This window comes from Amblyomma maculatum, chromosome 3, assembly GCF_055883805.1.
Source record: "Amblyomma maculatum isolate TAMU_Amacu chromosome 3, ASM5588380v1, whole genome shotgun sequence".
In the NCBI taxonomy this organism is placed as follows: Eukaryota; Metazoa; Arthropoda; class Arachnida; order Ixodida; family Ixodidae; genus Amblyomma; species Amblyomma maculatum.
In genome coordinates, this window is record NC_139346.1 from 187,634,082 (window position 1) to 187,661,138 (window position 27,057).

At 52.9% G+C, this 27,057-nt stretch overlaps 1 protein-coding gene across 3 annotated transcripts in view; it reads right to left on the minus strand.

Moving 5' to 3' along the window:
* Nucleotides 1–27,057, minus strand: part of skd (mediator complex subunit skuld) — a 105,916-nt gene that overhangs the window by 70,263 nt on the left and 8,596 nt on the right. For all 3 annotated transcript variants that reach the window (XM_084598975.1, XM_084598974.1, XM_084598973.1), the window contains exon 2: nucleotides 4,745–4,994. In XM_084598975.1, coding sequence (XP_084455101.1) covers nucleotides 4,745–4,994 — 250 coding nt within the window. The remainder of the gene's footprint in view (nucleotides 1–4,744; nucleotides 4,995–27,057) is intronic.

Genomic DNA, 27,057 nt, shown 5'->3' on the forward strand with positions numbered 1-27,057 from the left:
CGATGGGAACACGCCGAACCGTGCCGAGGCACACTCGTCCGACAATTATAAACAGGGCTGAAAACTTCGGTTACTACCACTTTTCAATCGCGGCCACCAACTACCGAGGGGTCAAATGTAGTAAGAAAAAAAAAGTGGGCCTGGTCGACTGTGACAAGTGCAAGGTAAAACGCTAACCGTGGTTTGCAAGACCACTTTTAGGCACACGAACCCCAAAGCACGATTTCACATGTTCAGTTTCAAAATACCCTTTTCCCCGGAGTCATTACGCAGACAGCTCTACGTGGAGCCAACGTCCCTGTTATGAGGTGTGTTGACAATTCGGAATGAATCCGCGCGCGCGAAGCTTGCGGAAAGCCTACGTGAGCGCGGGCACGGGAGGGGGGCGCCCACCGACGCGCAGGCCGGGCCACCGCACCACGCACCACCGCCAAGGAGGAGGGAGAGAACGGCGGCATTCCAGCGCCGCACAACAGAGAACGGATCGCGGAGAGAAAGTGGCCCGTTTCCGGTCGACAGCAGGAATCGCGCACCCTCACTCTCTCTACGCGTATCCAAAGGTGAAGCCGCCGCCGCCGCTGGTTTTCGCGTACCTGATCACTTCGCCCTCCTTCCGACCCCCTACCTCCACTTCGTGGTCATTCTTCCCCTTCTCTCCTAATAATTCCATGCAGCGCGGTGGCTACGGCCCCGGGCTCACGTTACTCAATGTTCCTCTTATCGGCTCGCCGAAAGAAACATTGCGGAATGATCGCCACCTTCCACCGAGGGTGTCCGTGCTAACTGGCCTGCGATACGGTACACCGTTACGTGGACGTTTAACAATCCGCGGCCTTGTTGACGCAACGAAACTTAATTGACGATCCCGACGCGCCACGCGTGTCGATTGACTCAGAACCGACCACGGTTTGCGAAAGCAAGGCACTCCGAAAGGCGCAGCTTGCACGACGACCTTGCAACCGCGGCAACGATGCACCCAACTGGCGAACAATGAACGCAGTGCTCCCTCGTACTTTTTTTTCATTCCGACGACTCCCGGCGCCACTCCGGCCGGAGCTCTCCTGTTTCCCCTGCGATCCGCGCACAGAAAAAGAAGCCAGTTGCGGAGACGGGAGGCACGAGAGCAGGCCTCATTCTTCTCCCCCCACCGGCGGCACGACCGGTCAATACACCACGCCCAACGACCCCCTCCGTCCGGAATAGAAAGGATACACCAGCGAGAAAAGAAAAACCGGAGGAAAGGCGTCTCCCGGCTCTTCGGCCTGGAGAGAGAGAGAGAGAGAGAGAGAGGCGGCCGCCAAGGGGCGGCAGGTCGCCAGGTGCGCCGACGTAGGGCCTACCAAGGTAAGCAGGCGACGCACGCATGAGGAGGAAGAAGAGCATTTGAACAGCCCGCATCGCCACCGGCCCCGCGCGGTGAGCAGGGGTGGACGGTCCGCGGTATCAGCTCCGCGAACACTCTTTCCGCCAGATATGGCGGCTCGGCTCACATACGGCACGTACAATACGGCGGCGTAAGGGCAAACGTGCCCCCCAGTCTTATTTTGGCAGCGGAGACGGAAACCCGCGGGCGGCGCACCAGAAAGTAGGTCGCGCGACAACCCCGCTCAAGCAGAATGGAAGAGGGTGGGGAGCGAGGCCACGCTGATGCGACGCCGCGTCGTCTGTCAACTGCGCCGCCCCTGCTACCCACCCGCGCACCGCTGCGCAACACGGCCGTTTGCCGAACGGCGCACAGCTGACCCGGTCGAAGATGAGAATTCGATCAAACGGTGGCATGCAACGGGCGTCAATCCTGGCGCCAACAGGGGCGATTACAGAGAGAGCGAGAGAGAGAGAGAGAGAGACCGCACTCATCGGAGTCCTCCCTCCACCTCATGACCGCGGCTGACAGGTCGATTCAGGAGGCCTACCGGCATGCTTTCCCAGTGCGTTTCTCGCGAGGAATCTCTAGCTGCCGGCATCCTGGACTGAGGAGGCCGCCTGAAGTGGACACGACCACCTAATCACCAGTGCCTAGTTATTGGGTTTAAATAATGTTTTTTCCTCCTCCTCTGTGGAGACGACGAAATATAGAAACAAATGACCATTCGCCGACAACTTTCTCGGGAAGCCACCTAAAAAAAAAAGTTAAAAAGCCAGAGCTGAAACAGAGGGCGGTCAACGCGGGCGCCTCAGCCGCGAAACATAGCTGGGACCATGCTGGAACCAGAGGGACTCTTGGCTGGAAACAAGAGAAATGGAGGAGGGAGGAAAACCCGATCCGCCATGAACGGGTGGCAGGAGGGAGCAGCGTCCAGCGCTTCCAAAGGCGGTGCTGCGAGCCTCCGCAAGTCCTGCGGCGCAGCACGCGACGCCGCAAGGAAGCCAGCGGCGAGTGCCAAGGCCGACCGAGCAGCGGGACGCGTTCGAGGGAGGGAAGGAGAGGGCGAGGGGCAGCGCGGCGCGCGACCGGGCGGCTTTGGCGGCTTCCGAGAGCAGCGGCACGCGTCCTCGTCACGCGACTGCCTCGCCCGCGACGACGACGCGCGTCTCGCCTCGCGGCGCCTCCCCGATGCGCGCGCACATACGTACACATAGGCAGTGTGCGTGTCGCCGCGACAGCAGAGCGCTTCGACCTTGTCAGCTATCGGGCTACCTAACTAAACGTCCACGCTCCCTCTCGCCGTAGGGGTGGAGGACGATCATTGGGTGTCATTCAGGAGAATCTGAGCCAACGCGAGGCGCGGCAGGCACCATCCGCTCGCTTACCCCTGCGAGGCTGCCAATGCCGAGTTTTCCTCTAGCCACCTTTCCCACTGTTCACATCCTAAAGTGAGATGTACATATCCACTAGCAAGTGTAAGAAGTCTTGCGCGGGCGTGTACCACCATGCTAGTTGTTTCGGGGAAGCTCGTCGCATTTTTTGATGTAGCCTTTAAAGGTACATAAAAATGGCTCTTTTTGCAAGATAAATCTAGAGAGGCGGCCAACAGAAAACAGGTCAAATGCGTTACCTAGTAAGGTGGTTAAGTAAATTCCAAGAGGTAACTTTTTTTTTTATCTATACAGACACCGTTCCTCTGACAAGCACGACAGTTGTCCAGGAAGATGAAAACGCATTAATATGCCCGACTAGGCGTCCCCTCCTATAACAAGCTATGCACCTCGTACAGAGCTTGTCAAGAAGTCACAAGATACACACACACAGCTGCATCTACAACGTATTCGCTATATGCAAGAAGCGTAACTCACAGTAATTAGATACCTACGTTTAAACACATCACTTAATTACAAACGTTCTAGACGGAACACCAGTTGCGATGGGAGTTTCGTAACATACAATTAGCGATACGTAGTCATAACAGCAGCTTTCGGAAGTTCGAAAACGCGTTTACCCTTGCATAGCTGTGCCCTAAGTTGGGCAATGCGGCCAGACACTGTCGGTACTCGCACCCAAGCCGAGCGGGAGAGAAGGTAAGCGCACGCGTCCTGTGCCAGACCGATGCGGAGCCACCACGCCGGCCTCGCCGAAGAACGCGCTCGCGCGGCGATGATATCCGTGCCAAGGTCGGGACGGCGCGAGGGGCGCTCAGAGTGACTCTAGCGCAGCGGACCGCTAGGCGCCCTCCAGGAGAGGGGGCCAAATGTTCGCTTCCCCGCCTCCGCCACAGGTCAGCACGATGTCCGTTTCGGGGGAAGACCTTCTCGACCACTCCTCGGCTCACTTTCGCAACTTAGTACGCGACAACGTTTCATGTAACAAAGCATCGCAAACTCACTCTCCCCTGCTCCGCCACACTGCAGTCATATTCGTGCCACCTCAGTGCCACCCCGTCACGACTTTAATGCCGGACGGGTTTCCTGGGACCAAAATTTCTCGACGCATCTACGCTCCGTGAATATGATAACAGTCTGACAGCAACCAAAATGAAACTATGACAGCGACAGTAAACAGCAGCAGCGACACCTGCGCAGTTCCGAGTGTAGTAAGCGAGCACTCATAGAGCAGCACCTCCTCCCGCTGTCCGCGGTATGGAACTCTGCGGCCTCTCCGGCGCGATCAACCGCAGCGCATACCGACAGCTCTCCCCATTTTTCCACAAGTAGGCAAACCACCACCCCCACACGCAGATACCATTCTCTCTGTACGGTTTTGTTCATTACAACTGGTTATATCAGCCGTCCAAGTTTAACCCGATTGCATTTTAATGGCATCAGACCGAACGGAACCCCTTTGCGGACTGTCTCCACCCTGGTGTTGCGGGACACAAAGCAGCTCGAAATTGCAAATGACTGCTCAGTTCTGCAATGGCTCGCCAAGTACCTCGCGCCGTTTGCCAAGAGAACCTCGCGCCGTTTCCCTTAGTCGGGCCCGACCGCTAGAGAAAAGGGATAGGGTCCTTTTGAAAGAGAAGAAAAAAAGAATAGAAAGATCTATGGATTGCTCTGTGAACTAATTTAAACATCTCTATTCGAGGCAATTTCCGGGATTTTAAAGTCCCAGACCCCCCATCCTCGATGGATGCTCCCCGAGCGGACCACGGTTACACGAAGAACCAGGGCGGGCTCCGTACAACAGCCCTCTCCGCAAAGCAACGGCGCAATCGAACTCAAAGGCGCAGTGCGAAAACCAGCAGCCGTAACCTCCGTGCTCGATGCCGGCACTTGGCAAGAGAATCATGCGTTAAAAAAAAAAAAAAAAAAAAAAAAAAAAAAAAAAAAAAGGTTGCGCGGTCTTAAAAGCGGCACAGTGTGAACTTACCGCTGAGCTCGGGAGACACGAGTCCGGCCAGGTCCGGTTCCTCGCCGTACCAGAAGAGCCAGAGTTCGCGCCGGTGCGGCTGCTCGGGTCGTGTCACCCGGCGCCAAACGCAGAGCAGGTCGGCCGCCAGGCACTTCGCGAACGACCACAGGACGGGCTCGGACAGGGGATCCACGCCACCGCCGCCGCCGACGGACGACGAAGAGTGCTCGGTGCTTAAGCGACGCCATTTCAGGCCGCACAAGTCTGCCTGTGGGGGGGGAAAGAAACAAATAGCGGGCGAACTCGTGTCAGCGTCTCCAGCTCCCACTAAAGACAGTGCCCTTTCTAATGAGGTGGCAAGTTTTGCCCACAACGCAAATGTCCCACCCAATACAAGAAGACAATAAAATAGCACCCAATCGATGTCTTTGCTCCCTGTGCACAACTCCAAATACAATATAGACATTTTATTTACTGATCGTTCGCACGTAACTAGGTCGCAATATGGTCGCCCACAAACCGTGAATGTCGAAATAAGTTGGTTTGTTGGTTGGTTTATGGGGTTTAACGCCCCAAAGAAACTAATAGAGAGATTTAGCTTGCCGGTACCGTACTGGCGTATACGTATACTGGTTTGCCGGACCCCTCCTGCGCATGCACATTGACAGAGGTGAGTGCAAACACGGCCACTGCGCCTGTGTGGGAGGGGTACGGTAAACCGGTATACGTCTACGTCAGTACGTCCACGTCAGTACGTCTACGTCAGTGCGCCTCCCGCAAGCTAAATCTCTCTTATGAGAGACGACGTAGTGAAGGCCTCCGGAGATTTCGACCAGCTGGGGTTCAACGTGCACTGACATCGCACAGTGCGCGGTAGCCTTGCTTTTCGCCTGCATCGAAAAGCGGCCGCCGTGGACGGGATTCAATCCCGCATCTTTGGTCACAGTAGTCACTGCACCACCACGGCGGGGTAATAAGTGTCGAAGTAAGTGTCGCACTGCATATTTTATTTTATTTTTTATTTTTTTTTTCAATACAAAAGAAAGTTTCCAGCCAACACTCCCCACGAATGGCCATGGATCACGGAAAAAAGGCGCACAGACTGTCGCTGCTGGCTTTGAGGCGACGAAAAGGTCGACAAAAATGGCATTCCGTTTTCACGCCCAAGCTCCAGCTGCATGCTCGCTGGCCTTGAAGCATACGCGACAGATGGCACATACGTTGAGCGATGCGGGGAACCTCGAGCTGGCACGAAATAAGAAACAAATAAATGTCTGAAGCTTACTCGAGCACTTTCCGCGTGCGCTGGCGCGCGCTAGTGCATTCGCGTGAGGAAAATGAGAAACAAACGGAATGCATTCAGACGATGCCGTAACACAAAGGGGCAACGAAAATGGCATAGATCAACCGTCGACACAGATGTGCACGCACGACAGAATGCAGTGAGCGTAAGCATTTGATTCGCTCAAATCACGAAAGTATACTATTTTCCCGCGTTTTCCTTCACTATGGGCTGTTAGACATGAACACTGAGCCGAAGTTTCACAGCTGCGACCAACCTGTGTTGTGTGCAATAGATCAACAATATTTAAACAGACAATGACGACTCCTAGCTTTTAATAAAAACATTACTAGCGCAAATTCACCCCGCCGGGGTGGCGTAGTGGTTACGGCGCTCGACTACTGTTCCCAAGGACGCGGGATCGAATCCCGGCCTCGGCGGCCGCTTTTCCATGGAGGCGAAAATCAAGGCGCCCGTGTGCTGTGCGATGTCAGTGCACGTTAAAGAACCCCAGGTGGTCGAAATTTCCAGAGTCCTCCACTACGGCGTCTCTCATAGCCTGAGTTGCTTTGGGACGTTAAACCCCACAAACCAACCAACCACCATCTTCCTTTTTAATCCGCAGTCCGTCCCTCACCACCTTGCAACACCGGAGACCACTTCAACAGCGTGGTAGCTCTTTTTGTTGTCGCCAACTTATGTGCTCTAGGTGACTACGGCAAGGCTAGAACGCTAATACGGGCATGGGTGTGGAGCCATTCAGACCTATGTTATCGAATAACGTGACAACCACGCGCAATTACAGCTGCCATTTAGAGACAAACTGTAAACTAGCTGCGCGACCAGCTGCACCTTCAGTCTAATAGTAGACATAATGAGTCTAAGCACGGGCACTTCATCCGACTTTTCCCATTACTGAAATAAAAGTAATATGCTTGTCGTTTGCAACATTATTCATCCCGTTACCATGCCCACGCTAGATTACTGCGATTGCACTTCTCACCACCGCAGCGGCAAGAAAAAGTTGTAAACAGAAAAGTGGATCGGGATCGAACCCGCGACCTTGATTACGCTCGGCAGTCGGTCGCCAACGGCTATTAAGTGATCGCGGCGGAAAGTGACGACGATAAAGCAGTAATAACGTCCCCCTCGCCGATTTCAACGCGGCGACTGAGTTCAAGCGCGCAATTCGGAAGACATCCTCGCGGCGCGCGCGCTATCAATGACGTAATCGCCGCATCGCTCCGCGCGCCAAACAGCCAAGCATGGCGAGTGGCAGAAGGGGGAGGACAACGAGTTCTCACCCGGGGTCTTACACTTCGCCCGGAGGAATAAAAAAAAAATAGTGTGCGCGCTCTGTTGGGCGACATCGTTCACGAAGAAAGGCACGCAAGCAGCGCTGCTGCTGCTGCATCGATCGCTTATGTGCGCGCGTGGAGGGGCGCACGAGGGGCTGCCACCGCGGCCATCGATCCGTTTCCAGTGCAGCCAGCGGCCATCCATCGAGAACTGGCGGCGGCGGAAATGCAATTAGAGAGAGCGCGCCCGAACCGCTTTAATTAAACGCGGCGACGACCAAGACCAAGGCGAGCGGCCAACTTGGAGAGCGAACGGCCGGGGCCGTGTTTTCTTTTCTGCCTTCTTTCCGCGTCACACGGCACTGGGCCGAAACGTCGCCAAACGAGAGAGTGGGCGATAGTGTGGGAGAGGGCGGAAATAGCCACCCACCTGCGGTTCACAGAAGCCAGAGACGCGCAGAGCAGCTCGTTTTAGTGCTTTACACCGTAACAACCTGACAACAGCAAACGATGCAGTGCACGACAAAGAAAATTAAAAAAAAAAAAAAAAACGTGAACTTAATTCGAAAGTTCCAAGCGAGACCGCCGCCAATCCAATGACTTAAAGGAGTATAGACACGCAATTTTTGCCGATTTTTTATTGTTTTTAATGATTCGTAATTCACTGCTACACACTGATCAGCCGGCGGTATTTGCCTACGATTGCTAAAATTATACTTATTCATTTTTTTTCTTCTCTCCTCAGCCCCGATTTCAGCAAACTACTGCGGCGAAGAACTACAGACGCTTACAAGCCAATCTATGCATCAGCTTATCAGTGGTGACACGTGACACCGTCACTCCTTGGATAAAGCGCTGCCGCTCCCTTACTAGCTATTTCCGCAATCCGACCCGCCCCTGTATTTTCATCGAACGTCCTCAGCGCAGCCCCAAGAGGCCACCGAGATCGCTTACATCGACTGCCCGGAGGCCGCGAAACGGGCTGTCTGCGGCGAGGCTCAATCCCTGCACAGCTACCGGAAGCGCTCGCAAACGGCAGTGCCCCGCCCCGTAGAGGCAATCCTCACGACGCCCAGCGGCGACAGCAGAACTGGTCGAGGCGAGTTCAGCCTCGTCCGCTAAGGACGATCTCGCCCAGCGCCTCACCTAGGACGCGAGCCGCGCTTTCGTGACCCCCAGCATGATAAGGGGGCGAAAGCGGTAAGCGGCGCGTCACCCCCTTCCAGCCGCCGGAGGCACAAGGCGACGCAGAGCCTCGAGTTTGGGTAAAAAGACGCCGACAGCAACCAGAATTGTCAACGCAAAACACAGCGACAGAAAGAAAAAAAAAAAAAAAGAAAGAAAGAAAAACCTCTTCACAGTTTAGCGTCATCAGTTTCAACGGCAATGGAATTGACGCCTACCAAAGTGTCCACCTGCACCCAGCATTGCATGTTACCTATCAGAAGTATTATCGTCGGCCACAGTACACCTCCACCCCATTCTCTCTCTCCTATTTCAAGGGCCGAACTCCATAAGTGCCCCATATCCAGTTCGTTTGGCACGGTGACCAACCAACGGACGAGTCGCGAGTTTCGCCCGCGCAAGGATGGTGGCAAGCTCACTCACTCCTCTCGCTATCACCGCCATCATCCACGCCCATTGCGCAGGACGAGGACACCCTGCGGCCACGACAATTTTTAGTAACCGCAGCAAATGCACAGACTGCTACACTTTCTTCGCATTCCATGTGTAGCAGAAATGCAAGGCGCAACCGAAACAATTAACAGCCTCGCGGTGTACCAGCGAATTTCCCTTTCCCAGGCCGCGGCGACTTTTCGATGGAGGCGAAAAGCAAAGCACCCATGTGATGTCAGCGCGCGTTAAAGAACCCCAGGTGGTCGAAATTCCCGTAACCCTCCACTACAGCGTCTCTCACAGACCGAGTGGTCCGGAGCGAGGTGGGTACGTTAAACCACAGAAACCAAACCACTTTCCCCACTGTCTACACCGACAAATTCACGACGACCGCGCGGCTGGTACTGCAAGTTTCCACTTTGACGCGTTGGTCGTTTTATGCAAAAAAGGCCTCAGGGTGGTCGCGATCGTATCACACAGCTGACCAGCCGCGACGACTCTCTCTCTCTCCTCACCACCCACAGTGAGAGGAGACGCCGTGCCACTCGCCCAAGGCCTCCAGCGAGGATCGTCCGTATCGGCCTTCCATCTACGGACCAGGCTGCCAGGGATCCAGGGGGCCGATAGCGGCGGGGAAGGGGGGGAGGGGAGGACGGATGGACGCCAGCGGGCTTGGCACACCAAGGAGCGGGCGGGCTTTCCTGACGCTCGGCCACCGCGACGCAGTCCGCGATCCATCCCATCGCAACTGGTGTCGAGAGGGGGCGCATTAAACGTTTCAAGCGTTAAAGCAAACAAGAAGAGTTCGACGAGCATAAATTGCAGCAGCCACCACGAGCCAGTGGAACGAGGAAGACGTGAGTGGAGGAGGAATAAATGTCGTTGCTGATTGCGATACGAAGACCGTACGGCATAATTAATATGATGCCAGCATTTAAAACAGCCTACTACATGGCTTCGCGCCCGCAGAAAAGCAATCCACCGGGTTTCAGGAACACTCCTTGCACACGGTGCGAAAACATCCCTCCGCTGCGGCATCGGGCACCTGTCATCTCCTGTTTGCATCCGTTCTGAGAAACCCCCCGTCAGAACCCAGATGACATCTCACACAAGGGTCATAACTAAGCGTCGTGTATGCAGCATACAGCGCGCGAACACGCAAAGAAGATCCAGAAAAATCAAGCATGACTGCAGAAACATGAGCGGAAGCGGACTGGGAGAGTTAGTTAACGCGACTTCAATTACGGCGTAACGTCGTAAAAATTATCGCAACTCATCCGACTGACCCATATCGCGCGCAAAACGACGGCAAGAGGCAAGCTTCGGAAGGGGGGGGGGCGTCGAACACGCGCCGTTCACCGACGTGGGTACGGCTGGTACAAAGACGACGCGGTGCGCCAAACGGCAGGACAACCGGCGGGACAACTAAAGCCCACGAATCACTTCTCTCGAGACATGGCCACTCTTCGGAACAGACCGGATGAGCGCGCGCCGAATCCAATGATCTGTCCGACCTTAAACCGGCGCGCGCTAAACGTTTCCACCCTCGAGGCGAGAGCAGCACACTTTCGCGCCGCCGTCGATGACGGGGACCGCAAGCCCAGGGGCCGATAAAGAGGAGAGGGGCGGAAGAACGGTAGCAAGAGAAAGAGGAGCGCACGCGCCCCACAGACCAAGTAAGCGCTGGCGGTGGCCGCTTCGATCAATGGGCCCTTCGCCGCTTTCGCCGGCCCTTTCCTCGCGTGCGCGGAGGTACGCCGCCCACGGAGCGACGACGCTATTGCCGCCACCCCTACCGTCGCCGGGGGCGCGCACACACACACGTAGTGAACGACGCAAGGGAACGGCGCCAATCCGCCCCCCCCCCCCCCCCCCTACAATTCGCCCAGGGGCAGATCTTGACGTCTTTTGTCAGCGCACGTTAAAGATCCTCAGGTGGTCGAAATTACTCCGTAGCCCTCCACTACCGCTCCTCTTTCTCTCTTTCCACTTTCTCTTCCACCTTCCCCCTTCCCTTACGGCACGGTTGAGGTGTCCACAGAAAACAAGTGAGACAGTTACCGCGGCTTTCCCTTCCTATAAATCAATCAGTATAAATCAATCTTGGCGTATTCTGCTCCTTCATTGTACAAAACGTCATGCTCCGTATCAAGTCTTGTGTCACCGCCCGCTGCGAAAACGACATTCACAATACGCAGCGAACGCGTTAGGAAAAGAGTACGGTCGGGACCATCCGTAGTTTAGACCGGCGACTCCATACTTTGACAACGCTGACCATATCGGTAATTTTCTCATAGGCAAACACGCGGCAGCTGCGACGCCGCTCACTTCATTCTCTGCAGACGCGTGCGGGAGCCACGAGAGGAGACTGAAAGGGCTCCACGGCTAATCTGATCGAGAGAGGAAAAAAAAAATGAGCCCCTAGAGCGGAAGGTTGGCGGGAGGCGCTGCTCCGGCAGCAAGCAGCGCGCGTCAGCCTCGCACTGAGCGCCTCCTCCGCACTGCCTCTCGCGGCGTCGGAGCCCAAACACGTGCGAAAGTGGGGGATGGGATGCTCTTCTCCAAAGCTGGCCGCCGCCCGCGCCGCGTGTCAGAAGCACTCATCGATTGGCCAGCCGCTGCTCCACGCAACCGCCACCCCGACTGGCTCCGACCCCCAACAAATCTCGCTGCCAGAAGGAATGCGCGGATGCGAAGCTGCTCCTGCTTCCACCCTCAACGACTCGCTTCTCTCTCCGCTCGGCGCGCGACAAATGGGCAAACATCTGCGACATTTTTTCTAAGCGCGCAGAAACACCACGCTTCTCGCATGGCCAGAATGTGGTCGACGACGGTACTAGAACGATACGCACCTCCGTGACTTGAGATGACATGCGTCGCAAAACGCGCGTTGAACCAAACTTCACACAGGAGCACAACTGCGCTCATAATTCCGCCATTCCCACTTGCACATACGCGGAAGCGACGTGGAAGACGCGTTAATCCTCGTTACCACTCAAAAGCTGCACGGGGGTCATTTATCACGGACAATGGTGGCTTTGTCCTAGTACGCCTAATTAATGCGAAAGCGTTTATTGTCTCCAAGCGGCGTCACCAGAGTGTGTGGGCAGAGACTGCCATCAGAGCGTGTCCGCACGACCAAAGAATTCTTGTCGTGGGTCAAAGTATGGTAAAAAGTTTGAGTTGCAGTGAAGGTGGTGGGGTTCGAGTCCCAAAGAAGGGATAGTCTCGAAGAACGTCGTGGATTCAAGCTCTCGCTCGCGGCACTGCAACTGTGGTGCCGTGCATGAGGCCAAGGGTTCGAGTCCCTTGCACGCGTCACAATGACGTCAGCCATTGTCGAGCCATCGAAGCGGCGCTGCACGAGCGATCTTTTGCCTTCATACACGTAGGCGGTCATAAGTATACCAATTTTTTTTTTTTTTCTTTTGACGAGAGCCACATTGGCCAGTCTCGCCCTTTCGCCGCGCCTGTCCGAAGAGAGGAGGAGAAGTGAAGAAGAAGTCGTGGGAGGCGGTAGCTGGCAGCTGACATGGCCGAGCACTAACTGGACGTAGGGCTTCTTGACATTACACTCGGCAGGAGTTGCCGACTCGGGTCTCTCCTTTCATACGTGAGGGTGACATCAGAATCAGCCTGACAAAGACCTTTGCATTCACGTTACCCCTAGGCCACGCAGACACGTTCATACGGCTCGGTTAAAGCGGGGCTTTATATGTTGGCTGATAGCTTACGCTATCGCGTCATCCCGAAGGTGGGAGCGAAAACAGAAAGAAGGGCCGTAGTGGAGGGCTTAGACCACCGTGCGACAGACGCTTTCGCCTCATCGCACTTTAGCCAAAAGTTCTCCCGTGGCATAAAGCTGAAAACGTAAACTACTACGTGCAAAAGCCATGTCTCTACTTTCAAGCCGAACCTAACCGTAGCCATGGAGACAGGGACTGGGAAGGGATGGGTGTACAGCCGTCGCTCCGTACCTTGTGCGCCGACAACTGAGGGAGTTTGTCGAAGGAATGCGTTTGTGTGAACTTACATGTAATGTCTTGCCTTCGTTGTTTGGCTAATATAATTTTTTTACCGCGCCTCTTCTATGCCGCGAGAACACTTGCTGGCTGGAATTTTTCTTGGTTAAAATACATAAACAGTAATAATAACAAGTATACGTTGCTCCGCGCTCGCTTGTGTGTAATTCTTCCTGGGCTATTCCTGGCACTCCTATCTAGGATAGCGCATAATCTTATCTACGCGAAGCGACAAAACAACCCTTTCGGCATATGCATCTAAATAGGTTGCGGAAGCTGCGTCGGCAACCGACAATTTGCTATCGGCGATAAGCTCCCGGAGTTATGAAGACCCCACACACCTATTACGATGCTCCAGCACAGCTGTGCAGTAGTGTGGTCGCAACGTTGCCTTATATTAGGGCATCATCCGTGTACAAATAGTGGCCTGTCTGTTTCGGCGACACCGCTCCGATTATGTCGTGTTGCGCTGTACGACGCCGAATCTCTGCTTTCTGCCTTCGAGGACGCAAACCTGCCACAAATGGCGATTGTTGTGGCCGATTCTTGTTGCACAAGATGTTTGTATTTATTCTGCAGTTTGTTCTCTCTTTTTGTTGTTGTTGTTGTTGGTCTGTTTTGGTGCTCCCGTCCCTTCTCACTTCTCGCTTCTTTTTCTCTCTCCCATCTCACCTACACAGGGGTGGAAGCGCGCTCTAGCATTTTGGAGTAGCTCAGGGAGCAGTGATAATGCCATTTTGGAGCAGATATGGAGCAATAAAACAATTTTTGAGCACTCGAGTTATGCCCTGGAGCATGTTTCTAAGGTCAAACGCCTTGATTATTTGCAATTTTATATTCCTGACACACCAAAACAAACAATTTGATTCCTTTTTATTCAATGTTCAATGCTTTGCTGACTGTGCACACATCTCTGACAACGATTTTAAACGATTCGAAACAGACTGGTAGTAAACGCAACGCTTGCTTGTCCACTTCATAAAACACAAAATTTGAATGAAAAACAATATGACTTGTTTACTTGGCTTGACAGAGGAATGTGGAGTCTGCCACTTTGACGTGCTCAAGCACAGCCACTAGTCTAGAATCCACATCAATGAGCAGCACCCATTTCCGCTCCCTATCTCTTTCATATATCACTTCCGACCCCATGTGTGAGGCGATAAATTCCTGTACACTGCTGAATAGTGTTCCCAAGGAGGATAGACGGCACTCAAAACGATTCAAGCATGATTTTGCTTGACGTAGGCTTTGTACAGTTGTTATTGACGAGTACCATCCTGCTTTCACAGCAGAAACACCAGAACTCATGGTTTTATGCAGCTGGACAATATTCCTCACGGCTCGTGGTAATTTGCGGCAACTCCATCACTTCTGTCTCCACAGGCGATTGAAAAGGCTGTGAGCATAATGAACAGAGTCTTTCCACAATTCATTTTATACAATTGCTTGAGTCTCATTTTAAATTTACTCGCAAACAAATATTTATTACTGCTTCAAATATGCTTCTCTAGATTATAAAAATTTTATTTGTATCAGGCACAGCATAAGGTACGTTGTACCTCTGCCGCCGTGCGCTGTCATCGTTTCAACTACGGCAGCTCCCAAATCAATGATGCACAACTCAAAACATGCCACCAGCCTGCGCTGTTCTTCTCACGATTACAGTGTACTAATATACTACGGCGGGTTAATTGAATTGGGTCACACGCTTTGCAGGCAGAATAAAATGGTTCAATGTGCAACAAGATCAGCTTTCTGCTAAATTTGACGTCAATAAACTAATTAGAGCTGGTTCGAAGCAGTTTTGAAGCAACGTTGTGCTTTGCAGCAGTTTGGAGCAGAATGGAGCAGCGCTTTCGCCCCTGCCTACTTGTGACACTTCACCTCGCGTCTATACGAGTCTTTTGATAAAAATTCCCCCAATCAAGCAATTTTACAACCCCATGCTGAATATTAGTTTGGGCACTACACACTGTAAGCCATCCACGCCACAAAAAAAAAAAATTAATAAATGTCTCCATGGAGAATGGAGTACGAATCGTCACGCGAGTTGTGTAACTCTTTCATTCGAACCGTTAATGCACATTTCAGACAGTGCATGGAGGAAGCTGCCTGCTGCATAAATGGAAGAAAAAAAAAATCAGTTGGGATACGAGCGGAAAACGTTCTCTCTCTCTCTCTCTCATTCCCCTCCCTCCAATGCGCTGTTCGCCAACATTGCAGCGATGATCGCAAGGCAGGCAGGCGCACGTGGCCGAGAGAATCGCAGCCAGCTGCGCGTCACAATAAAGCGGAGCCGACTCGCCTCGAAACTTCCGTTAGTACCAGCGCGTAAGAGACGCTCGAAATATGCAACATGCACGCAGAAAGAGAACCGATGGCGGAAGCGAAGCGCAGGAGGCGTCCGGAAGAGGCGGAAGTCCGCTCGTTCGAAACAGAGTACGCAGCGCATGTATGTATCAAATACATCGCAAGACTTTTTTTTTTTTTTTTTACGTCTCTGGGAAGAGAATACAGCCGGCAACCGCTCGCACAATACACACAGATGCCTCATCAGGGTATAGCCAAACTGAAGGCTGGATGTGATGTGGACAATGCTCGCGATGAAAACTGATGACCATACTTACTAAGAAGGAAAAGTAAACACTCTGCAGCCTTCCCTTTTTCTATCACCGGAGCTCCATCGCGCAATATTCCTTTTACTGCGAAAGCAATACTACTCGTACTTTCAAGCCTTCGCGTGACCCGGCCGCAGTTACGTCTTGCCCACGTGACGCTGTGACGTCATACCTCACGTGACACACGGGCTGGCAGGAGCTGCCAACTTGGGTCTCTCGTTTCACATGGGACGATTATGTCAGAATCAGCCTGCTAGGACCCTGGCATTCACGTTACCCCTATAGGCCTCTAAGGAACGTTCATACGGCTTGGTTAAAGCGGGGATTTATATGTGGGCTGAGGAAGAAGAAAAAGAGAAGAAGAGCGCTCGGTTACCTGCAGCTAATGCTTTCGCTCAATATTTGGTTCAGCAGCGCTGAACCCTTGTAATTTTATTTTTTATCTAAACGAACAAAGCAAACCTGCTCAACAAACACTGTCCAGCGCTGTTCAAAATGCGCGCCTGGGGAACCTCTTGCCAGCTTTTCCAACCGTGCGTGCAAGGCATACGTATGCCGCGCCGACATTTCTGGAAGCAGAGGTCGGCGGCACTGAAAGTCTACGAACAGGTCGACCTTGACACGTCTGGCTATACCTCGAAACAGTCAGACCGTATGCAGAGCAAGGCCTCCGCAGTCAGGTTTTTCATCCCACATTCCCGATTTATAAAAAGGAAATCACAGAGGGATCAAGGGAAATCGAGAAAAGGTCAATCATTTAGCTCATGGCAAAGTGGTAAAATTCTAAAGGAAAAATTAAGAACAAATACGGGACAGAAGGTTCAAAGGCGCCGTAGAAAGTGCTCTCGAGACGGGAAAGGAAGGGTGGGAGAGAGATTCCGCGAAACTAGAGCGAACTTCGAGAGGCGCTTTTACCATCCCACTGTCCACGTCTAGCGCGCATGGACGAATTCGAAAAGCTGTACCCTTAGTAGTATGTGCTGACTCTTCCATCTCACTGCCCCGCTGAGAGTGACAATGGCGAAGGTGTCGTTACGTCCGGTGACAACCCGTGCACCGCCATCGCAGCTGGGCGGCGCAACAAGCGGGGACTGCTAGCGTAACAGATCGCGCAATCCGCAGCTCCGAACCAGACGGCGCGGCGGCACCGAGGCGACGGGCATCCGACGGCGCTTCCAGGCAACGGGAGTCACCGCGACCTCGGTTCATCGCCGCTGCCTTTTGACGATCCCGCCACACGGTGGCCAGAGAGAGGCTGTCGCACACGGCCTCTCAATCAGATGCCAGAAAGGAGGCCAGTCGCGTGCGCGAGCTACGCCGGGAGAACGCACAATGCGCTGACTCGATAATGCGTGGACGCCGCCGAGAATAGCAGCGACGCCCGACAGAAACAAACCACGAAACGGGGCGGCGACAAGCGAGAGCCGCAGGAAATTGGGAGGGGGAAGAGATAAAAGAGACAAACGGAAAGATAGCGGAACACGAAGGCAGACTCGTGTCCGAGAGGCGAGCAACTGCCGGGAGAGCGGGAACGGCGCCCGCACGGCGCTGGCTGAAAGGCGATGCCCAGACGTTGTGGGATCACGTTCGTACCGAGGCTGCCTAGACAGGGTCGGAATAGTAGCGGCGTAGACGGCCTCTAGTCTTAGTAGAAGGGTGCCTGCCCCGTTTGAGACTTAGCAGCCACTGATCAAAACGGCGCAAATGAAATGAGCTAGAAGTTGCTCCCCCCGGGTTAATCAGTCACAATCTTTGCACACTGATCCATTCAATTCAACACGTGAACATGTGATTGCGTACCACGTCAGAAGAGCTCGTCCCACTGTTCACAGATATATTTATTAGCTAATGCTAAAGAGGCGGCGCGTGCGCCCCACAGGCAAGGAATAACCCCGTCACTTTACGATCGAGACCCATTAACCACAATCAGACACAAGTTCTCGGCAAACGATCAAACGGCCACCTCGTCGCGTCCGTGCTTCCCGCAGTACGCGCGCAGCCAGCCACCCGCACTCATTCCATAACGCCGGGGCCACCGAAGAGCTCGGACGGATTCCGTTACAGGGGAAACGGCAGGCCACCACGCGAGCGCCACCAACGTTCGCGCCACGGTGCCGCAACGACAACCATGGCAGCGGGACCGCACGCGGCGGAAGGAGGGGAAGAGGGCGGAGCAGCCGTCCATGCGAAAGCGGGTCACTTCCGCAAAGTCGCAGCCCCCCGAACGGCGACGACCACAGCGTGCGCTCCTCGCGCGGTCGACGGCGCGGCACCCGGCGAAATCCCCAAATCGCGCCGCAGCGTCGAGATGCAGGGCCGCTGGAGCAAGAATTGAGGACGAAAACGCACGCTCTCCCTCGAAACCAAGGCCCCAGCTTCACCACCGGCAACGAACAGTCGCGAAACGAAAGCGGCGAATTGTGGCAGGGCAATCCAGCGGCACGCACTGAACTATACTGGCTGCAGCAGCGGACCCACGTGGAAGCAGCACCAATACGTATCACTGTTACAGAGTGGTAACGTTAAGCCCCGGTATTGATAACGCTAAAGGCGCTAATCAGCGTTGATTTTCTGCAAGTTTTCAGTTCGCAACGTGTCGCTTCGCACTGCGCGCAGACTGCCCTTATTTTTTTTCTTTTTTTTTTTTGCGTGTGTGTGCAAAATGAGGGCTGCATTGTTTCCTGCTCCCAAATGATTACCCTTGCGGACGAAATGCCAGTGCAACAAAAAATAAAGCTGCGAACGACATATAAAGTTGCGCAGCACTGGGCTGGCAGCACCGTTAGCGCGCGATTGGTATTAGACGCTCCCGATTATTCCCGAACAACGTGGTGGCGCTTTAAACGCGCACCTACGCTTTCACAGCGATAGGCCGGATACTGAATTAATCCAAACGGCATATTGAAGCTTCAGGGAAGGTTCGTTAGATCTGCAGAGCGTCGTCTACCGGATGTTGCTGCCGTCTGGGCAACGCGTAGAGAGTCGCGGCTCATGTTCGTGCGTTCCTCTGGCCATCGACCGCATGATCCGCTTCCCTACGTGAGTGCGAAAGGAGGGGTAATACACAATTCTGACGTGGTCGTGAACAGTGGAGCATGGCTTCTCTAGCCGCGGCGGGGCCCGCGCGAATTGAGTCGTACAAAAGAAGCGAAGGAATTCTGCTTCTTGCAATTTGTCCCTCTGAATGCGGTCACCGTGGCCAAGTTGCAACCGGCGCTCCGAAATCAAACCGCTTAAATAAAAAAAAAAATAAATAAAAAAAAGGGGGGGGGGGGGGGGGTCTTTGAACGAACGCGGTCGTTAGCGGTGAATCACTCGCAGGCACGCGTTGGCGATTTCCCGAGCGATGCAACGAAGGCGAAAGTCGGAACGTTGCAACTACATATATATATATATATATACTGGCGGTGCCGGGACATCCGATCTAACAACACGCGAGACGCGCACACCTCTGAGTTGTCACAGGCCAAAGGAGAGAGAGTGCGGGCAAAATACCGACCCGCCGAGCGACGAACGCGCAGCTGCAAAAAACCCACGGCAACGACCTTCGAGAGCACAACGGCACATATTCCTGGAAGTTCAAGCTACGTACGTGCCTCAAGCGACAGAGGCGTACCGAGGAGTTAAGCTACCGCGACACCAACCAAAATGTTTTTTTTTTTTTTTTTTTTTTGCCTCGAATTTGATTGATGTGAAGAATATGCGAATTCATGCTTTTGATTACACTTATATAGAAATGAGGAGAGCTCGTTAAAGGCGACCGTTTTATCCGCGTCTTTCGTCTCTCTTATAACCCCTACTTTACAAGAGGAGAGATTTCCCTCTTTCAATTCTGTCGCTTGCCGACCTGGAAGGCGGCAGGTACCAGAAGCTTCGACACATGGAGCAGTATTTTTCGCATTCCAGACATTATTCTTGCGCACTCACAATACACTGTGGCTGCGGACTCCCGGGTACAACTAGCCACGCACCTAGAGAAAGCTGGAGACGGGCCTCCTCAATCGCTACTTCCTCCGTGATCATTCGTGAAGTTCAACGTGTCTCAAGCGAGCAAGCGAAAGGAAGGCCGGCTTTTAAGCGGGTCAAGGCATTGTCCCACGTGACACCGCCGAGGAATAACAACAGCTTGCAGAGGGCGCGAGTGAGGAGGCCAATGCCAAGGATATTCTAGAGCACTGTACCAAGGCGAAGAGGTGACACACGCGCACGAAAAGTTAAAAACCGGTATACGGTTAACCCATAACCGTAAACAGCAAGCACTACCGCGAGTATAACAACGCCAGATCAGCGCCACCGATTGGCGGAGTGCGGCGCGTGCGCGCTAACAAGGAACGATCAGCCGGCTTTGAAGCCGCGTGGGCCTTCACGCCCAGCGCCTTTGTAATCGCGGCCTGGGAAACTTGCGCGAGTTACGTAATTTTTGGCGCGCGCAACCACAGGCTGGAAAACGAAACCTGCCCGTCTTCCCTCGTCTGTCGTCCAGTTTGTACCGTATCCAAGCAAATGAGTACTAAAAGCCCCCGCTATACGGTTTCACCACTTAATACACAAGTGGCGCTTTCGAGCAAATGACCGAAACTGGCGACTGTGCCTCTCCCTCCGTGATATTACGCACCTTCTTCGCCCCCACCCCCTCTGTTTCTTCCTAAGCTGTCACTTAACAAATGAGGTTTTTCGAGGTTGCGCGGTAATCCAATATGCACTTTTTTTTTTTCTCCACTATTTAGAAGGGCTGCAATTTTTCACGTGCAATATCCCACGCGGAACAGCACCCTAATCCATGACCATTTACTACAAATTTCCTTATCCGATAACTTAATGTACTCTTCTGCCCCCGCTTTTCCCTTTCTAAACATTTCCCCAGACAGGTTCCCACATCGACAACATTTAAGGTAGCCTGAAAACTATCTTCCCATCAAACACCGCGGTCTCTCTATTTACTCCTGTGTACTGAAGTGCCATTTCGTCGAAGTTTATGACACGTGACAGAAGGAAACTTAACAGACCTGCGTCCTTCTAAACGCACACAAAGCAAAATCGCTCCGGCTTACTCGTAAATGATGGCGACGCACTCCTGACAGCGCGCGCCATTACCGAGCTCCACACGAGCCTGTGGACGATGCCAAACTATATAGTTGGCAAAGATCGAGGAGCGCGAGGTTCCCGCCACGCAAGTCAGACAGAAATGTCGCAAACCAAGACGAGTTGCGACACTTGTTGCCTAACCTAACGGCCCAGATCATTCTCTAACGTTTCCTACGCGGCAACCGCGCGGCGGTGCGGAACACTGGACACGGAGAAGGAACGGAGCACACTACAGCGCTACAGCCGTTCCTGCACACTATACAACCGTTCCCGGAACCCCGCCCCCTCGCTCAACTTCGCCGCGGCTGACCGCGTGCCGAGCCCCGGAGTGGGCCAAGGGCTATTCATAGCCCCGTCATCGGGAGAGAAGCTGACGATGGAACAGAGAGGCCACACGCCGGTGGTGGCGACGCCGAAAAGCGGACCGTCTGTGAACAGAGAAAGATGTGCAAGGTGCACCTGACGCAAGGAAGGAGCTTGGCTATTTAATGGATTCAAGACCATCGCCACAACATGCCAGCAAACTGCATCACACTCATCGAAATTCGACGCGTTAGCTGGAATAACTTCGGATGCCGACCTATTGTCGCGACCTCTGTGGAGAGATATTCGAACAGCTAAGGACGTTCATCGGGAAACAAGGGTGCAGACTGTGTGAGCTCCTGATGTCGGGTCCATCGGATTGCAGGCCGCTGCTGACAGCTTAGGGTACAAATCACATGTGCCGCCCGAGACATCCCCACCTTCCGACAAAAGGCCATAGGAGATGCCCAGATTCTTACACAGCTTTGAAAACGGTATGGCGAAGGAACTCGGGCGCCGTATTTACACTACATGCTTATAGTCACGAGCGTACGGGAATGCCACAAGAGATACCAAATGCGTTTTCCTTGAACCTCTAGGAAGATAAAATTTCGAAACCGCATACGCGTATGAAAGCGAAAGCTCGCTCGCGCAGTGATGCCCGATTCGAAAACGTGCACTGCGCTGGATCACGCGGTGTATCGGGGTGATTAGGTCATACAAATGGAGGCACAAAGTCTCTTCGAATCCACAGAATAGCAGTTGCATGCCGATTAGGTAGCGAGATGGTACCCGTAACGGTGCACGAAGAACTGTTGCGCCACAACATTGGTGCGAAGGAGGTCAAACCTGCGCCACCGGTGATTACAGCGGGAAAACAACACAGGAGTTGCATGCCCTCGTCCCAATCGCAAACAGTGAAGACTCGAGCAAGATTTTGAACAATGAAAAAAATAATAATAATAAATGAGGTTTAACTCTGGTTAACCCTAGTTGAATTGCGACGGCGGAAGCTTCTTTTGCCTGCTACGTTATTCTCCTATCCCGCCCTATCAGTGTAAAGGTACTACATTATTAGGGACACTTAAGCTGATCCTTTTAAGGGTATGACGCGAGAGCGTAAGTTCCCCGTCTTCTTTTTCTCCTCCTCCTCGGCTGTTCAAGGTCAAGCATGGCCTCCGCCGGGACCACGAGACGGCTCGAAACCTGGCTCAGTATTGCTATCACAATAAAAATCGAGCTGGTTGGCGACAGCGTGACAGCACGATCGAGGGTTACAGCTCTTTCCCCTGAAATAGGGATATTTCTCATAAAATCAAATACAGTGCAATAAAAACAGGGACAACGATTTTAAGTTTCGCCTTCAACACCGTCTTTTGGTTCCGCGAGAAACCACCTAAAAGGAGCCATTTAACGCTGTCTCATCTCTCCGACCGCCGACTACGACGGCGGCGGTTTTTCGACGGAACTAGCTGTACGCGTTGTCGCAGTCGATCTCGCCGCGGGAGCGATCAAACATGAAATGAATTCTAGGAGAGCGCGTACAGGGTCATTGCGCAGAAGGGAGGGGAGCACCCCAAAACAGCTGGCTCACTTCCTCTGTTTCTCCTTTTTTTCTTAATTGTTACTTTGTTGACATTTTTTTTTTTTTTTTTTTTTTTTTTTTTTTTTTTTTTAATGAAGACTCGTCCGGGTGCCCGTTGAACGTGACATAGGCGAGGAAAAGGCATTTGTCCGGGAGTGCGGGCCGGAGCCCTGATGAGGTGGTGGTCGGGCCGTGAGACGGACCAGGCATCACTGTACCAGACGCAGGAATTATGGCTCCCAGGGAGAGCTGGCTACGCTCGTACCACTGAAGGGCCTGCAAATGTACACACCGCAGTGACCTCTGGCCTGTGCGACCGGAGGAGAGTGCTGATCGCTGTTGCGACCGCGCGAGAAGTCCAGGGTCGTCTTACGAGTAGCACCACACGTTGTTTCAAAAGACAGATCCGCGCGAGCCAGGCGTGCCGGCGACCCGGAGACTGTGGAGAGCGAAACCATCTCCGCGCCGTCATTTGACCTGTCAGCTCAGACCGATAACGGGCGAAGCTTTATATCTTTCCCTGCTCAGCGCACTACCATCAAGACGGCACCGACGCGATCGCGGCCCGGCAAAACAAAACACGAAAACGGACGGGCGGTCGCTCGGGAAGCGGTCCCGTGTTTCCGGCTTCGCTCGCGCGAGCCAGGGGTGCCGTTTCTGATGCGATGGGGAATCGAATGGAAATGCGCGCACCGCACCGTCGGCTCTCGAGTGAACATAACGTTTCGGTTCGCCTTCTCCTTTAGGCTCGCCTCCGTGTTTTCCCCCAGCGGCGCGCCGGCAACGGGCGTTAAAAGCAGTCCATGCTTCAAACGACAGACACTGCTATTCTTCGACGGTAGACAGGCCATTTTTGCTGTGTTTTTCTAGCTCACCCGACGTCTGGAGAGAGTCGGCATTCTAGCCGAACTCGCTCGGCCGAAAATGTCACTCGAACCTGATGGCATTAAATAACCCGGCAAGACAGTCCATTATTACCACTAATAGGCTAATGTCGTTCATTTCGGATGACATTTAGCCACGCAGTGACATAGGGGCACTAACTAGCCTAGAGAAACGCCCCTGCAGTCGGAAGCGCACGCGGTCTCCAATAACCTTCTCTTATAGAGCGAGCGAGCAAGCACCAAAAAAAAAAGAAAAAGAAAAAAAAAAACGGCCAGCCAGAGAACGGCCTGTCTCATTCCCGCAGCCCACACTCGAATGCAAATTCGAAGCCTCCGCTGCACTAATTGGAGCGACGAGAAAACGACGCAGCAGAAGCAGGGAAGGCGGCTAGAAGGGAGCCGCCGGACGAATCTCTGTTCCGCGACGAGGCGCAACCGCTTTACGCTTACTCGCTCACACTACAGGGCTAAAAGATTCTAGGCGTTCCGCCGAGCAAGAGGAAGAGCCCCAAGCGAAGAAAGCGGTGGGAAAGAGGGGATGCGCAGGCACAACCACGTGGATGTAAACGATGGCCACCCCTGCTCCTCGGAGGAGAATATAAATGATAGCCTCCTTTGGGAGCGCACCTCCTCCTCTTTTTTTTTTCCCCTTCTCTTTCTTTGAAGCCACCACTGCGCGGAGAAAAAGATTTCCCGTCCCATCGCCGAGGTGCCAGAAGCAGAGCTTCGGGAGCGAAAAAAAAAAAAAAAAAAAAAAAAAAAAAAAAACAGGATTGGAGCAAAAAGCACCACGAGACTTGGGAAGCTTGGGACTGGGAGAGAGGAAAAAAAAAAAAACGCACGCTACCGATGATCAAAACCAGATGAGGAAAAAAAAAAAAACTGGAAGAGGGATGGAGATTTTGTGAGGAGGGGGAGGGCGAAGGCAAGCGTCATATCCGACCCAGACATCCCCCACCCTGTCCTCTCGATCCTGGCGCCGGTGCCGAAAGAAGCAGAAGCCGAACCAGTGGCAGCTAGCAGCGTACGCGCACACTGGCACTCATGCGGCCGCCGCCCGACATCCCACACGCCGTCGTCGGGTTTTTGCAGCAGCAAGAACGAGGAAAAAAGAGGGAAGGTTCCCACCCCGAGGCCAGAGCCGGTGGCGCGGAAACGCGGAGACACCCGTCGTCGACCAGAAGGAAAGCGTCCACCACGCACGCGTGACCGGAGGGCATTTCTGCGCGCTCGTCCACCGAGCCCCAGCTCCTTTTCTCCCACCCCCCTCCCTCCCTCCCTTCGCCACCACCACTATCACCTACATGCACGGATAATATACAGTCGTGAGCAAAAGTGGACAGACCATGAGCTTTGAGAAAACTACCTGCCAGCTTTTTCTGACAGTGAAACAATTATTTCTGAGAAATGCATTAGGTACCATGCTTAATATACTTGCCTTCTTGCCCAAGCAATTTTATCTGGCACATCTTTTTATACATAAAAAAAAGCAATCGTAGCAGTTAGCGTGGTCTCTTCACTTTTGCTCACGACTGTACGTCTTTCAGCATGGCATCGCCTTCCTTTGCGCGAGCGCATCGACGCCGCCTCCTTTCTTTTCAGACGGGAAACCGAAACCCCTCTCGAGTTGCTCGCACGTGCGCTAATCGGGTTCCCGTTGTTCCGCACTAGTAGCCGGCGTATTAACGCCATCGTATCGCAAAGGGACCGACTTTCAAGTTCATCCACGGCTCGAGTGGATCGTCGGCGCTTCACGCCGGGGGGGTTTCGCCGGCGCAGAGGTCGACGCTGACCCCAGACGCACAAGTGGCCACTCACTGTTGACCCGGTGATGCCACAGTTGCAGCGCGATGTCGCAAGCAGCTCGGGGATAATGGCGCGCGAACCACGCCTCCCATTGTTCGTGCTGGTGCGGTGAACCCTCCCTCGCGACCTTCTAAGCGGCATATTTATTTATTTGAAATACCCTAAAGGCCCGATAGGGCATTACATTGGGGGGGATGTGGAAGCAAATCAGGGTAGAACAAAAACAGGATAACAGATGATGTTATGGTGGTATGTGAGGGAAGTATATAACTAGTCATAGTAATCTTTATACAAAACTAGGAAAAAATAGTCGGGCAAGCAATATTTCAACATAATAAGAGAACTGTAAAAAGATAAAAATGTGCAGCGATTTCAGCAAAAGGGAAAAACTTGCACATCGCGCATGACAGACACTACAAAGCTGAAACTAAAACCAGAAAAAGATAACAAATGAAACATACGAGATCTCACTGACTCAGACACACAGATTACACCGAAAGAATCAAGGAAAGGAAGCTCTATACAGGGAACGACAAAACCGCGCAAATTGACTACGATGCGTCTGAAGAAGCTAGCAATGCTGATTGAAACTCTGATAAATCAGTCAAAACAGCGATATGTGACGCCAACTGATTCCATGAATGACTACACAGCGGGCAAGATTCACTGGGAAAGGGCGCGGCTGAAGCACTACACTTAGGCCTCAAAAATCGCGTAAGCCCGCGCGAGAGATCGGTCCGCAAACGAAAAAAATTTCGGCGAAATGAGAGCTAGCGGGCCTACTACCATTCCTTAGTTATACTCGCGAGATATTGACATACTGCGACTTTATGCAGAAGAAATCGCAAAATACTGAGCTCGCGAAAAAGGGGAGGATAAAAAATCGTTGCAGTGTCTGGATAAAGCAACGATTGCTAGCAGGAAATTTTGACGAACTGGAACAAGCCAACAACCGAGTCAGCTGTCTGCAATACCGTTGCAAGAACAGCCGCAGCGACAGGGTGCTTACGTCTGCCGTGACGTATTGCAACGCCCGGTGGAATTAAAAAAATAAGTACATTAAGACGAATTGCACGGCGCCCGAGTGACCTCAGGCCGTGGATCGAAGAAAAAAAAAAAATGAAGGGGAGAGCCAACAGGAGGCGAGAGAAGTATAAGCCTATTGGCCTACCAAGGTCGATAGAAAATCGACCGCCAAGAGACCCCCCCCCTCAACCTATCCGAATGTTGTGAAACCGCCGGGATGGCTGCTACTGTGCTGCGCAACATGGGAAAGAACGCCAAGAAGCGATCCAGGTCAACCAAAGCTTCAAGCAGTGGCGACAGTGGCTAACGGAAATTGCAATGAGACAAGTCTGTCCTCCTTATGCTGGACAAGCCGTCAGCATAGTAGGGAATGCCTCCAGAGACGAAATGGGGCCCCATCCTTTGGGAGAGTCCCAAATAGTTTAAATACGGTAAAAAAGAGACCACGAGAGCAGTGAGCCTGAGTAATCAATACTAGGCGCTTCATTTTTCACTTGATGCACAGACCAACCATACATGTGAGCTTTAGGCATGTAACTAAGAAAGGGAAGCTTTGTATAACTGCAAACGAAACTGCACAAAAAAAAAAAAAAAAGAATGATGTGGTTTCTACCAAATAGCCTGTTCAAGCAGTACTATTCCCACCTGGTTGACAATGGAAAACTTAGACACATCGCCATGTACACAATATGCAGCCTGAAAAACTGGAGTGACTGACTAGACTTCTTATCAGGAGCTGTCATGCAACAAATTGCATTGCATAACACTGGCAAGGTACTTAACTCCCATGCAACCAAAAACG